Source organism: Emys orbicularis, chromosome 6 (assembly GCF_028017835.1).
Source record: "Emys orbicularis isolate rEmyOrb1 chromosome 6, rEmyOrb1.hap1, whole genome shotgun sequence".
NCBI classification, from domain to species: domain Eukaryota; kingdom Metazoa; phylum Chordata; order Testudines; family Emydidae; genus Emys; species Emys orbicularis.
In genome coordinates this window covers 129,501,745-129,517,282 of record NC_088688.1, presented here as the reverse complement: position 1 = coordinate 129,517,282, position 15,538 = coordinate 129,501,745, and the positions used below count along the sequence as shown (strand labels likewise).

General features: G+C 49.6%; 1 protein-coding gene across 1 annotated transcript in view; it reads left to right on the top strand.

Moving 5' to 3' along the window:
- The window catches only part of CHRNB3 (cholinergic receptor nicotinic beta 3 subunit), a 35,152-nt gene that overhangs the window by 10,195 nt on the left and 9,419 nt on the right, over nt 1-15,538 (top strand). Inside the window, exon 4 of the mRNA XM_065406931.1 lies at nt 14,305-14,414. Within this exon, the coding sequence (XP_065263003.1) occupies nt 14,305-14,414 (110 nt within the window). The remainder of the gene's footprint in view (nt 1-14,304; nt 14,415-15,538) is intronic.

The window sequence follows — 15,538 nt, the reverse complement described above, 5'->3', positions numbered from 1 at the left end:
GGACTCAGGATCCAGCCGCCGCTGGTCCAACATCTGCAGCAAAGGTGCTGGCAGTGCTCTGCTGGGCGCTGGGCGGCCTTTGTCTGGGGTCCGCCAGGGAGGAGAAGGGCAGGGTGGGTCTGGGGGGGAAGGGAGGGTGTTTCAGTGACAGCACTGGGCTGGTGGGGGGGGGTGTTTGAGGCTATTTTGAGTTGGGTCTGGTGGCTGTTCTTTGGGATCGTGTGGCTGATCTCATTAGGGGATTGTTGCTGGTATTTGGAGATGGATTGGGGGTGATGGGATGATTTGAGATCAGGGCTGTAGTTGGGGGCTGGGGATGTGTAGCTGTTGGGACTGTTGTACAGGGAACAGTGATGGAGTCTCACCAGAGGATGTATTTGGGTTCACTAATAATAATCCTGGTGGATGCTCCATCACTGACCATTTTTAAATCAAGATCTAAAAGCTCTGCTGTGGGAATTATTTTGAGCAGTTCCGGGGCCTGTGTTATGCAGGAGGTCAGACTCACGCTCACAATGGTCCCTTCTGGCCTTGGAATCTATGAATAAGAATGCAAGGCTCCAAAAAGAGCTTCAACTGGTGCATGAGTAACATGTCAAAGAGGGACATACACGCCTTGGGGGATTATCGTGAGAATTTTCATACATCCACAGCTGTGGGTTTATAAAGCCCAGTAGGTAAATGTAATCATTATTTAGGTCACTGGTTAATGTTGGGACCCTCCCTCTCCCATACATTAGTACTGTTTGTTTCAGCCAGACTTTTAGTTGGGATTTTCCTTCATATTCTAGGTGGGAAATTGGCAGAGGGAAGGGGATTAGCTGGAACACAATATCACAATGAATTTGGCTCAGGGAGATTAAATGACTTGCCTAAGGAAACCCAATGAATCAGTGGCACAGACAGAGATAGAACCCAGTGTGCTGTTCTAACCTTTAGGCAACATTATATGAAGTGTTCCCTGAATTTAGGGAACAAAGGGACATATTTTTAAAGGAACCTCAGTGTGGCCTCCTTTTCAGATTGTTGCATATGCAAATGGTTGTGTGTGCAGAATTGTGTGCCACAAATGTAGAGTGTTGGGGTTCTTTTAGCTGTAGGCTTTAGGAATGGGTCAGACAGCTTGACTGCCTTTCAGTGTATTTATTGTCCTGTCTTGGGAATTCATACTTATTTCTGGGAAGAGTTTTACACTGAGATGAAGGATGGTCTTGGGGGGTACAGCAGTAGGAGCTCTGTGTTCAGTTCTCTGCCCTAGACTTCCTGCCTCCCATGGCTGGAGCGTGCAATGGGGGCAGTGTAGGGTTGCCTATGATGGCACAATGCAGTGCCCATGGCAGGGGAATTCTCTGGCTGCTTGTGGTCTGGTTCTGGTTTGGTGGGGGGGACAGAATGCCACCTTGGGTAAATCACTTAATCTCTCTGGGCCTCAATTTCCTATCTGTAAAATGGTGATAGCAATCCTTCCTTTGTTTGTCTTGTCTGTTTAGATTGTAGTCTCTGTAGGGCAGGGTACTGTCTCCTGATCTCAGTTGGGACCCATAGGTGCTACTGTAATACAAATGCATAAATAATAACAGCTGTAATGGTTCCCCACTGCGACCTGAGTTATGGCATTTGCATGCTCAAGTACCTTTGGATACATTCCTAGTTTTTTGACCAGTTGTCTGGAAAGACCTTTTTTTAAAAAAAAAGCAAAAAGCAAAAAAAAAAAAAGCAGATCTTGGCTGGTTACTAGGGCATCAGGTTACCCCTGGCCTGGGGAAGGAAGGGGAGAGTTAATTCTTCAGTGTTGAGACATTGCACTGCAGGTTCCACACACAGAGCTTTCAGGTAGTGACACAGTTACAGAAACTGCAGTTTATTCTGCCTCATCCTCCCAAAGGCCAATGAGAAGAAACTCCTTTGGTGATATAATGGGGAAGGGGCTGGGTAGTATCTGAAAAACAAATTCTGAAGCAGCTCTGGAGCTTGTACCAGTCCCAGGTGGAAGGGAAAGGCAGCTGGATGGATACCCATGGGGAAGAGCTGAAAGTTAGGATCTCTGTGGTTGGTAAATGTGTATTAGAGAAAATGATCCACAGAAACACAGACAGTAGGAGACTGGCCCATCCTTTCTAGGGGGCCCATTGACTGTTCTGCCCTGGGGCCCGGAATTGCTGTCGGCGGGCCTGGCTCCGGGGCTGGAGGTGCTCAGGCAGCCCGGGGCTGGGGCTGGGGCAGGGGGGAGGAGAGGGGCTGGCGGCTGCAGGAGGGGGGGCTGGAGGGGTGGGGCCTCAGGCAGAAGGGGCAGGTCAGGCTGGGGTTCACCTGCCACCCATGACTGTTCACCTTGCAGACACAAAATGGCACCTTAGCACAGGGAGATAGTGCAGGATGGGTAGTGTGATGTCACAGACCACACGTGCTCAAGCCCAGGGACTGGCCCAGGTTCCCTCCTGCATCAAAGACTGTTGGGGAGCAAGTTACGTCACCTGGATTCTCATGGTACATTGGCACAGGTCCCAACCTACTGGTGTGAATTAGAGCAGGCTAGGGGCTGCTCTAATTTATGCCATCTGGCAGTGTTCTCTGTAGGACTAAATGTCAGTTGAGGATTGGCATCATACAGGCACATGCTATCCAGTCTCCTGCCCAGCATAAGAGGTGGCACATATGTAGTTGCAGGAGCACACAAGACCATAAACTGGGACAACGATCACAATTCCCTGCTTCCCCCTTGCTCTGGGGAGGAGCGAGTTACATCACTGCGTTTTGTGGAGCAGCTCACTCATCCCGTGCACCCGGCCAGCTTCTCTGGCCAACCAGTAGGGAAATAGAGGCAGGTCTCCTGTCATGTCCTGCCCCTTTCCATTCCCTTCTCTGCCCACTTGCTCATAGGGAGGAGTATCGGGTGAGCAGCCCCTCCTGTCCCCTCCCAGCAGATCCCCAAGGGATATGGTGGATTCTCCATCACTTGGAGTCTTTACATCAAGATTGTATGTCCTTCCAAAATAAAGCACTAGGTCATTGGGCTTGGTGCAAGAACCATTGGGGAGGTTATTTGGCTTGTGCTATGCAGGAGGTCAGACTAGATCAGTGGTTCCCAAACTTTAACAACCTGTGAACCCCTTTCACTAAAATGTCAAGTCTCCCGAACCCCCTCCTCAAAATGAATATTTCCAGGGATTTTCTCATTTACCTGAGTATAAATTATAAAAGCAGTGATCTTGGAAATATAAAATTTGTTTTTATGACATGCTTATTACACACGAATTATTATTAAGTGTCCCTGGCCTCTGTTGCCAGAAGCTGGGAATGAGCGATAGGGGATGGATCTCTTGATGATTACCTGTTCTGTTCATTCCCTCTGGGGCACCTGGCACTGGCCACTGTTGGAAGACAGGATACTGGGCTAGATGGACCCTTGGTCTGACCCAGTAGGGCCATTCTTATGTTCTTATTTATCATTACAGTATTTTTATTACATTATGAAAATGGCAACACTCTTCCAAGATCTCACTTTCGTAGCTTGTATCACTTTGAATAAGCCTCTTATAAGACAAGGCTCCTATGTTTCATCAAAGAGTATCAGATGTGATACACATCTGCACAGACAATCCAGGAAGTTTTTGGAAAGTGTAGGGGACAATTTCCTGGTGCAAGTGCTGGAGGAACCAACTAGGGGCAGAGCTTTCCTTGACCTGCTGCTCACAAACAGGGAAGAATTAGTAGGGGAAGCAAAAGTGGATGGGAACCTGGGAGGCAGTGACCATGAGATGGTCGAGTTCAGGATCCTGACACAAGGAAGAAAGGAGAGCAGCAGAATATGGACCCTGGACTTCAGAAAAGCAGACTTTGACTCCCTCAGGGAACAGATGGGCAGGATCCCCAGGGAGAATAACATGAAGGGCAAAGGGGTCCAGGAGAGCTGGCTGTATTTTAAAGAATCCTTATTGCGGTTGCAGGAACAAACCATCCCAATGTGTAGAAAGAATAGTAAATATGGCAGGCGACCAGCTTGGCTAACCAGTGGAATCCTTGCTGATCTTAAACGCAAAAAAGAAGCTTACAAGAAGTGGAAGATTGGACAAATGACCAGGGAGGAGTATAAAAATATTGCTCAGGCATGCAGGAGTGAAATCAGGAAGGCCAAATCACACTTGGAGTTGCAGCTAGCAAGAGATGTTAAGAGTAACAAGAAGGGTTTCTTCAGGTATGTTAGCAACAAGAAGAAAGTCAAGGAAAGTGTGGGCCCCTTACTGAATGAGGGAGGCAACCTAGTGACCGAGGATGTGGAAAAAGCTAATGTACTCAATGATTTTTTTCCCTCTGTCTTCACGAACAAGGTCAGCTCCCAGACTACTGCACTGAGCAGCACAGTATGGGGAGAAGGTGACCAGCCCTCTGTGGAGAAAGAAGTGGTTCAGGACTATTTAGAAAAACTGGATGTGCACAAGTCCATGGGGCCGGATGCGCTGCATCCGAGGGTGCTAAAGGAGTTGGCGGATGAGATTGCAGAGCCATTAGCCATTATTTTTGAAAACTCATGGCGATCGGGGGAGGTCCCGGATGACTGGAAAAAGGCTAATGTAGTGCCCATCTTTAAAAAAGGGAAGAAGGAGGATCCGGGGAGCTACAGGCCAGTCAGCCTCACCTCAGTCCCTGGAAAAATCATGGAGCAGGTCCTCAAGGAATCAATTATGAAACACTTACAGGAGAGGAAAGTGATCAGGAACAGTCAGCATGGATTCACCAAGGGGAAGTCATGCCTGACTAACCTAATTGCCTTCTATGATGAGATAACTGGCTCTGTGGATGAGGGGAAAGCAGTGGATGTGTTATTCCTTGACTTTAGCAAAGCTTTTGATACGGTCTCCCACAGTATTCTTGCCGCCAAGTTAAAGAAGTATGGGCTGGATGAATGGACTGTAAGGTGGATAGAAAGCTGGCTAGATCGTCAGGCTCAACGGGTAGTGATCAATGGCTCCATGTCTAGTTGGCAGCCGGTTTCAAGCGGAGTGCCCCAAGGGTCGGTCCTGGGGCCGGTTTTGTTTAATATCTTTATTAATGATCTAGAGGATGGTGTGGACTGCACTCTCAGCAAGTTTGCAGATGACACTAAACTGGGAGGCGTGGTAGATACACTAGATGGTAGGGATCGGATACAGAGGGACCTAGACAAATTAGAGGATTGGGCCAAAAAAAACCTGATGAGGTTCAACAAGGACAAGTGCAGAGTCCTGCACTTAGGACGGAAGAATCCCATGCACTGCTACAGACCAGGGACCGAATGGCTGGGTAGCAGTTCTGCAGAAAAGGACCTAGGGGTCACAGTGGACGAGAAGCTGGATATGAGTCAACAGTGTGCTCTTGTTGCCAAGAAGGCTAACGGCATTTTGGGCTGTATAAGTAGGGGCATTGCCAGCAGATCGAGGAACGTGATCGTTCCCCTTTATTCGACATTGGTGAAGCCTCATCTGGAATACTGTGTCCAGTTTTGGGCCCCACACTACAAGAAGGATGTGGAAAAATTGGAAAGAGTCCAGCGGAGGGCAACAAAAATGATTAGGGGTCTGGAGCACATGACTTATGAGGAGAGGCTGAGGGAACTGGGATTGTTTAGTCTCCAGAAGAGAAGAATGAGGGGGGATTTGATAGCTGCTTTCAACTACATGAGGGGGGGTTCCAAAGAGGATGGAGCTCAGCTGTTCTCAGTGGTGGCAGATGACAGAACAAGGAGCAATGGTCTCAAGTTGCAGTGGGGGAGGTCTAGGTTGGATATTAGGAAAAACTTTTTCACTAGGAGGGTGGTGAAGCACTGGAATGCGTTACCTAGGGAGGTGGTGGAGTCTCCTTCTTTGGAGGTTTTTAAGGCCCGGCTTGACAAAGCCCTGGCTGGGATGATTTAGTTGGGAATTGGTCCTGCTTTGAGCAGGGGGTTGGACTAGATGACCTCCTGAGGTCCCTTCTAACCCTGATATTCTATGATTCTATGTGAAACAGCATGAAGGAATTTAAGAAGCCAACTCAAAGAGTTCCTCCTACACAAGCATTCAGGTTTTGAGCAGTCCAGACAAACAATGCACATTACAACAAAGCTTAAACTTGTTCCTCATAATAATTTTTAAAACAATACTAGCTGCCTATTTAATTTTAAAAACAGCAAAAAATATCCACCTCCCTTTCCATTTCTTATAAGGAGTCTTGAAGTTTAAATCTTCTCAGTGTGATAGATACGCTTGCTTTAATCCTCTTAGCTCTTGGAAGTCCAGGGGCTCCGGGCTGCTGGCCTCATGCTGCCCGGGGTCCCTAGGGACAGCTCTGTCCGCCATTAGAGATTTTTTTTCCGAGAACCCCCTGTAACATTTCGTGAACCCCCAGGGGTTCTCGAACCCCAGTTTGGGAACCACTGGACTAGGTGATCATCATGGTCCCTTCTGGCCTTAAAACCAGTGAATCGATGTGTTTGTACAGTGCCTAACGCAGCGAGACTGGCTCCAGTGTGGACCCTTCGGTGCTACTGTTACACCATAATACAAATTATTATTAATAGTAATGATGGGCAGCAAAGTATGGACGTGGGTTGGCCATGTAATATGGATGCAAGCAAAACAAAGGCCAGTGTGATCTGGGCTACATCCAATGGCATCCCAGAGCAGGGAAGTAAAGATCCCCCTCTATTACTCTAATAGAGCCACATCTGTAACGCTGCATTCAGCTGTGGGGCCTTATTAGCCCCAAGATAGTGACAAACTGGAGGGAGTTCAGAGAAGAACAAGAAAAATAATCTGAGTCCTGGAGGGACGAATATACGAAGCGTGCTTAGAAGGGGTAAATATGTACAGCTCGGCTAAGCCGGAACGGAAGGAGTACATAACAGACTACAAATCTGTGATGTGTGTAACCAGCAAGGAGAAGGAGGAATTAGTGCAACACCCAGGGCTGTAACTAGAAGTAATGAGATGAAACTAAGAAATGGAGCATTGAGGCCGAATAGCAAGAAGAGCTATCGGTCAGTATTAGGCTGTACGTTATTCTCCCCAGTCTTAAGTGGTGGATACTCAGTCTAGGTGGATTTGGCAGAACATCCGACAATGCCCGTCCATCCACTGGGAGCAGCTATCAGAGGTGAGAATGACAGGGACCAGGGTGAGCTGATATCACTGTAGTGGCTAAGACACTGGAGTAAAAATCAGGAAACCCGGGTTCTAGTCCTGGCTCTTCCACAGACCTGTGGTGAGACCTTGGCAAATCTCTGTGTTTCCCCTCCCCTCCTTGTCCACTTAGGCTGTAAGCTCTTTGGGCTAGAGAATCTCTCTCACGGTGTGTCTGTACAGCGCCTAGCATAATGCGGTGCTGATCTCCATTGGAGCATCTAGGTGCTATGGTAATATAAATGATCGTTCTGATTACAGTGCATGAGAATGGATACAGCCTTAACAAGAAAGCAATAGGAAATTAAATCAATGCATGACCATTGCCCCTTTGAATGTGATGGCTAATTCTTCTTTGCATCAGTAAAACGATCTTGAAGGTATTAAAGCGTGTAGTTTTATTTAAAGCAATATGTTAGGTGTCCTCACTTCAGTGACCAGCATCGATACTCCCAGTAATGCAGAGGCTGCCGACTGTTACCGCTGTGGGTACCAGGTAGCCCATTCTTACTTACTGAAGTACTGCTGCTGTATTATGGCATGGAAAAATTCACTCAAACATCTTGGAAGTATTTCCACGATTTATATATATTCTTGGTGTGATCTTGTTTATTCACAAAGAGTGTCCACAAAGTCCCATTTCCCTGAACACAGGAGAAGCAAGCGGTAGGCAGGTTCCTTGCTCAGAAATCCCCAAGGCTGATACTTCAGGGAGCCCCGTGCTCTGTTTCTGCTTCCTCTCAGGGTCACACTCACGACTCCTGCTGGCTTTCTCCTGCCAGCAAACACAGCCTAGTCCCTGTGCTGGAAACCCTGGTTAATCTACCTGGGTTAGCTCTAGCTTGCCACGAGACCTATTGCTTTAGGCAGAAGCCCTAAGTCGGCAGATGCAGGATTGTGCCTTCTGTTGATCCTGAAGGAGGGTGCTTGGCACCCACTGGCTTTAACAAGGTCAGTGATTGTCTTAGATCCTTGGACCCACCTGATGGCAGCCATTAGCCCCTGTCAGCCATCATTAGTAGTTACGATTCGTATTGTGGTAGCACCCACAGACCCCAGTAGCGGATCAGCACTCCATTGTGCTATGTGTGGTACAGGCACAGAACAAAGAGACCGTCCCTGCCCTGAAGATCTTATCATCTAAGTGTAAGGCCAGGGCTACAGCACAGACCTGTATCAGGATATCGACAGTGCTTAGGGCTGTGAAAATTACACTCCCCCCGAGTGATGTGGTTATACTGAACTAACCCCCATGCAGACAGCACTAGCTCGACAGCAGAGTTTCTCCTGTCAACAGAGCGACCGCCTCTCGGGGAGGTGGATTAATTATGCCGATGAGAGAAGCTCTCAGTCGGCATAGGAGCGCTTTCACTTAGGCGCTACAGTGGCCCAGCACAGTGTGCACCTGCCCTAAGACAAGAGGTGCAGACAGACAAATAGACAGGCGAGCACAAAGACAGTAGTAGAAATGATCTAGTTGTACTTGTAACCTGCCAGGGGCTCGGTATGCGTATAACTCAGGGAGGGACGCTGTCCCTGGGAGGAAGCAGGGCCAAGAGCAGACTCAGAGTCTGCTAGGCAACGCAGAGGGAGAGAGGAGAGGTGCCCGGATGGCTGCCAGCATGCCTGCTCAGAGGAGGGGCACTGTCTGAGAGAAGGGGGCGGGGGTAGAGTCATATGATAGACAGGGAAAAGCCTGGGAAGAAGAGCTAGCCTGGCCAATAGGAAGTGAAATGCCTGCCCCGGGGAGTATTGGAGAGGGGAGAAGCCATTTTGGGGGTAGTGGGGGCTGGTATGTCCCAGGCCTGCATGCAGGGTCCCCCTGAGAACTGGCCTCTGGGGACCTGGAAGCAACATCCCTCAGCTTGACCCTTTCCCTCTTCAAGGTGACTCCCAGTTTGTAGAGTTTTGTTGGGGAACCTCCCTCCCCCAGCCTGGCTGAATAGCCCTCCAGTTCCCCAGGTAAAATCAGCCACCACATGGCCAGCTCTGCTCTGGCTGCTAGCCCTCCCCAGGGCTGCCACCTGCTGGGAGTGTGTCTGAGCGCTGGGGAAGGAGACTAAAGTTAGGGTTTGTAGCAGAGTCATTGTAACCTGCCCCTTGAGCCCTGCACCCCTTGGTGATGAGGGAATCGCAGCCTGTGGAAGAAGGAAGGGTGACACGTTAGGCACTGAAATAAGTTTTAACTTAATTTTAATTTTTGTTCCTCTCTGAGATCCTCTTAGCACTAGAGTCATCCCAGAAAGTACTAGTTATTATTTGTGTTACTGTAGTGCCTCTGAGCCCCACTCATGGATCTGTTGCGCTAGGCTCTTTACAAACCCAGAGCAAACATACAGTCCCTGTCCCAAGGAATTTACAATCTATAAGTCAAGAGACAACAGATGGATGCAGACAGACTGGGGAGTACACGGTGGTATCAGCACCCTAACCGCTTAAGCACTGTCAAGTTTTCTGTAGACAACACAGCAAAGCCGAGTTTGAAAGGGGGTTTGAAGGAGGCTGATAAGTTAGTTTGGGGGATGCTTCTCCCTGGTGTGAGGGGCAGCATGGGAGAAAGCATGCAGGGGCTTGTTTGAAAATTTAACAAGTGAGCGACGGAGGCTGGCATCCCAGGATGATTGGCGATGGGAGTTGAGAACTTGATGGTGAATGAGAGATGATAGGTAGGGTGGGGATTTACTGTGAAGAGCCTTGAGAGCAGCTTATATTTGTGCAGACAAGCAGCTTATATGTGTGCAGGAGAGAAGAGCAAGCCAGTGGAGGGATGCAACTGTAAGCGGGGGAATGGTCCTGCTATTGTGGGGAACTTTCCTGGCTTATACACTACCCCAGTGAAATGGGCTAGCGAAAGGATCTGAGTCCTCGCTCCCACTTCCTTTACCCAGAGGCCTGCCTGACCTTGAGGGCTCCCCTTCCTCTCTCCTGTGTGGCAGAGTCCTCGTAACCCCAACAAGGCTGGGCCCAGGATTCCTGCGGGGCTCAACCCCCAGCCTTGTTTGGTCACTTAGGGCAGGGGCTAGGGTGTCCCCACTTCGGGGGGCTCTCTCCGCTCTGTACGCTTCCTTGACCCACTGATCATTACAAGTTCAAGCAAATACAATTTATTAAGCAGCAACCAATTTAAAAAAATAAGGAAAAAATGGGAACAGTTAAAGGAAAAAACACGTCACCCTGCTCTGTGGCACGGGGACATCACAACCAGCATCTCTGGAATGTCAGGGAAGTTCAGTCTGTTCCTCACATGTCCCAGGCCCCTTCTCAGGCCCTGGCTATGCTGCAGGGATGCTGCGGGTCGGACACTTGCTCTGGCGGTGGCCACAAGCCTTCAGGCTCTAGGTGGCAGGACCCTTCTTCCCAGCATCGCCCCCGCCCCGTCGGGGTTACAATCACCCTCCAAGTCTGTCCTGCAGAGCCTCTTGGCTGGGGGCACCTCCCTGCACTGGGCCCACTGCCCAGGGTCCCCCTTGCTCTCCCCAGCTGCTCACCACACCCAGCTCCAGACTGCTCCAGCCGCAGCCCCAGCACTGCTGCTGCTCTGCCTCCAGCTCCCTGGGCTGCTTCACTGGCCCCTCTGGCTCTGGTTGCTACAGCTCTGCTCCCAGGACAGGTCTGCTCTGCCGGCTGCTTCTGTGGTTCTCTCTGGTTGGCGTAGCTCTGCTCCCCAGCTCACCTTGGGCCCCTGCTCTCTCCTCAGTCCCACTCTGTTCCAGGCAATTTGGGACCCCCCTGACTCCTTCATTAGCCTGCCCGTCCTGTCAATTAGGCTGACCTGGAGCATTGGCCTCTCCCCATTGTTCCTGGGGACTGTCAGTCTCAGGGTCCTGATTTCCCATTGACCCTTCCCCTTCCTTTTGGTACTGGGAGGTAGCCAACCACAACACCCCCACTGAGTTTTAGTAAGGGGCCAACAGTCCCTTACACCAAGAGAGGGGTGACATGGTCAAAGCCACAGGCTAGGAGAATGAGCTTTGTAGCAGCAATCTGAACGGATAGCAATGGGGCATCATCACTAATGGCAGACATTGCAAACTCGGCATATCCATAGTATGTGAAGTGCCAAAGAAGGTTGCATTCTGGGATATCCATAGCCAGTCAGCAAGTACCAGGCAGGATGTTTCTGGGAAAACCGAGGGGCTATTTAGGCCCTGTCTCGTGAGCTTTTACAGAAAGCTGCTGTTATTACTGGTATTGATTTTAGTTTGCATTTTCTCTCTTCGCAATCTCACGGGGCAGCCTAAAAACCCATAAATAATGAATACAGCAGCAAAAAATCTCTTTCACTGTGAGAATTGCTCATATCCCCAGCTCTTCAGACTGGGCATCATGTGATCCAAAGTTAACAAAGCTAACCAAAGAAACAAAGCAAGGAGGTGGAAAATCGTGCCAAAGCTCAGTGCTGAAAGAAAGGCCTGCACCTGACTTACTCCTAAAACATGAACTCACCAGCATCCCCATCAGCCCCCTTGGTCGTCTATCCTGTGCACTGAATGAGGCAGGGGTCTTGTGGATAACACAGTATGTGATAATGTAATTGAAGACTTTATCATAATGTATGTGGGTTGCACAGGCAAGAGAATGAGGGTTGCACAGGCAAGCGTAAATCTGGCATTTCCTAACTTTGGTGTGCTTGGATAAAGAACGTTCTTTTATCGTCATTCTTGTATGTAATGTCTTAATAAAAAAACTAAGGACAAAGGTAAAAAAACATTTCTATTACATGCCTGTAATACCCCACCCCTCCATCATCTACAGGGTTTGAACCCCAAAACTTCAGTTCTGCAACACAGCCTGCTACCACTTGAGTTGCAGCACTAACTACAGTACATGGCAGAAGGAGGAAGTATGGGCCGTTGGCACCATGTGCGGGGCTCATAGGGTGGTCCCAGGCAGTCTGATGTCTCTCTCTCTTTCCCCCCCAGGGAGGTGGGGGCTTCTGCCCTGTGTGGGCCCCCAAGGAGGGGGAGAGTTGTTTGGGACGTGTACTAGGTCGAGGGGTTTATGGGTGGAGCCTGGCTTTGCAGTCTCTTGCCAGCTCTGGAAGTTGAGGGAGCTCCTGCCCCATACAGTTCCCTCAAAGGGGGGCTGGGACGCTGGGTCCCATGTGCCAGGTTGGAGCGGGCAGAGAAGAGGCTCAGGGGATGAGCCTGGCTCTCTCCACCCTGGCAGCTGACTGGTGTTCTCCATGCACGTTACTGCTGCTGTTTTGGTGGTGGTGTGAGCCCAGCCTGGGAATGTTCAGTGATTTTGGCAGGCTACCAAAATTTTTTTCTGAGAAACACAAGGGAGAGAAGGAAAAAATGGTGACCAAAGCTGAACAGAATTTCACAGGATAAAGAAAAGGCACTTCTCTATCCTGAAGGGATTTTCCCTGCCAAATATCACAGGCCTCTTGCAGAAAGTGGAGGCAAATTCTTTTATAATGGAAAGTGTTACAACCTTGTAGCACCTCGCAGGACTCACCCCTGCGGCACCTCCTGCTGGTCATCCTCGGGAATTAGCTCTTCGACCCAGGAGCGCCCTCTGCAGGCCGGTGATCTGCTTGCCATTGATCTGCTTGCCGTTGGCCCCCCGTGTCCCTCCCAGGACCCCGGTGCCCTTATCTCAGGGTTCTGCCTCCTGGAGTACCCCACAGTCTTACTAGGTTCCCCCCAGGGGAACCCCCACATCACCTCAGTCATGGCTACTGCCAGTCTCAGTTTAGCCCCCGCGCCCTGGGGCAGACTGCAGTCTATCAGCCACTCATCACAGGCAAAGGGGTTTGGACTGGCTGCCTTTACCCACCCTCCGGCTGCCCCTCTGCAAGCCCAATACCTAGGAGGCCTAGAACTAGGCCCTGCAGCCTGGGGAGTTGCTGGCCTAGGGCTTCCCAGCTCCTAAGCCCCTTCCCCAGCCCTGCCTTACTCTAGGTCCCCTGGGTGAGTTCCTCAGCAGCCAGGCCTATCTCCCTCTCCTGTCAGAAAGAGACTCTCCCTCTGGCTTCCCTGGCCTTCTTATAAGGCCCAGTTGCTTAGATTGGGGCGTGGCCCCAGCTGCAGCCACTTCCCCCAATCAGCCAGGGTTTTGCTCCTTTTCGCAGCCCCAGCCCTTTGCAGGGCTTTTCCAACCCCTTCCGGGCTGGAGCGGGTGTTCACCCCGCTACAAACCTAAATATAGGGGTGTCATAACTATAAAGGGAAGGGTAACAGCTCTCCTGTGTACAGTACTATAAAATCCCTCCTGGCCAGAGACTCCAAAATCCTTTTACCTGCAAAGGGTTAAGAAGCTCGGGTAACCTGGCTGACACCTGACCCAAAGGACCAATAAGGGGACAAAATACTTTCAAATCTTGGGGGGGGGGAAGGCTTTGGTGTGCCCTTTGTTTAAGGGGTTGTTCGCTCTTGGGACTGAGAGGGACCAGACATCAATCCAGGTTCTCCCCATCTTTCTAAACAAGTCTCTCATATTTCAAACTTGTAAGTAAAAAGCCAGGCAAGGCATCTTCGTTTTACTTTGTTTTCTCAACTTGTAAATGTACCTTTTACTAGAGTGTTTATCTTTGTTTGCTGTACTTTGAACCTAAGACAGAGGGGGGTCCTCTGAGCTCTTTAAGTTTGATTACCCTGTAAAGTTATTTTCCATACTGATTTTACAGAGATGATTTTTACCTTTTTCTTTAATTAAAAGCCTTCTTTTTAAGAACCTGATTGATTTTTCCTTGTGTTTAGATCCAAGGAGTTTGGATCTGTATTCACCAGGAGTTGGTGAAAGGAAGGAGGGGGGAAGGGTCAATTTCTCCTTGTTTTAAGATCCAAGGAGTTTGGATCTGTATTCACCAGGGAATTGGTGAAAAGTTTCTCAAAGCTTCCCAGGGAAGGGAATGGTGACAGCGGACCAGAACTAAGCTGGTAATTAAGCTTAGAAGTCCTCATGCAGGCCCCCACACTTTGTACCCTAAAGTTCAAAGTGGGGATACAGCCTTGACAAGGGGTCACTACCAACTTCAATAATAATAATAATTAATAAATTAATAACAACAACAGCTGTTGTGATACATAGATGCCAATCAGGACTTGAGGTCCCATTGTGCTGGGCTTACATCTGTGTATTACAATTCCTCTGAGATGGACCAATGTCCCATCTGGCGGTGGTGTCTGAATGGAAAGAGGACATTGTTGGCTCGTTGCAGGAATGGACTGACCATAAGTTGTGCTGGAATCCTGAGGACTATGGTGGGATCACGGCGATCCGGGTTCCGTCAGAGTCGCTGTGGCTGCCGGACATTGTTTTGTTTGAAAAGTGAGTATAAGGATCTTCAGGTTTTAAAGCAAGGCTCCTTGCTCATGGTTTCAGATAGTTGTTTAGACTTATTCAGTGAATAACTAACATCGCGTTCCAGCCATGCTGGCTAGCACTGGGCTTAACCATGGATCTCATTAGATAGCGGCTATCCAGAAATGTGTCTGGACTAGAATGCTGGCTGGCTTAGATTGCTCCATATAATGTCATATACTCTGCCTGGGGCTACATGTTGGGACCACTCAGGAACTGAAGCTGGTGCAGAGTGGCGCTGCACATGGGGAGCCCATTAGATCAGTGCTCTGTGATCTGCACTGGCTTCCAGTAAGGTTTGGGGTGGGATTCAAAGGTTGGTTTTAAGAATGGCTTGGGACAGGGTTGCCCGAGAGAGCTCCTCACCTTGTGATCTACTGCCACTGTTGAGATCGGCGGAGGCGCTTGAGCTGGGTGGAGCTCCCCCAGTGTAAGCAAGAGGGAGCTGCTGGCAGGGCGTTGAGGGGTCTGTGAGGGGTCCTCCATTTCAGACCTTGCTCCCCGCATTGGCCAGCCAGAGCCCAGATTTGTTAACTCTCCAGGCACAGCCCATCTTTCCCTTCTCTTCCCTAAGGCTGGTGAACAGGGAGTGTGCTGAGATGGATTTGTCTAGGGACGCAGTCCTTTGTCTATGTCCATATTACGCACTGGGCAGGAGTGCCTAGAATTGTGTTTTACAAATTCAACGAAATAAAATAAAAGAACGAAACTCTGGGGCAGTTTGGATTCAGACCTGCACTTTGTAGTTCCGGCCTGGGCCTGATGTGTCATTGTTAATCCAATCACACCTGACCCTGGGGAGCATTCAGATCCAGATCTGAACTCCGGGAGGTTGACATAGAATCATAGGGTTGGAAGGGACCTCAGGAGGTCATCCAGTCCAACCCCCTGCTCAAAGCAGGACCAATCCCCAACTAAATCATTACTTGCATCTGTGGGGAACACAGTGCACAACTGGATGCCATCAGCCTGTTGCTAGGAGCAGAATCTGTAGCATCTCTTCACTACTCCCAGTTGGCCTCGTGTTGCAGAGGGGAGACAGGATAGATGATCCCTGTGGTACTCTGCCAGAGAGGGTTTTTGGAGAAAAG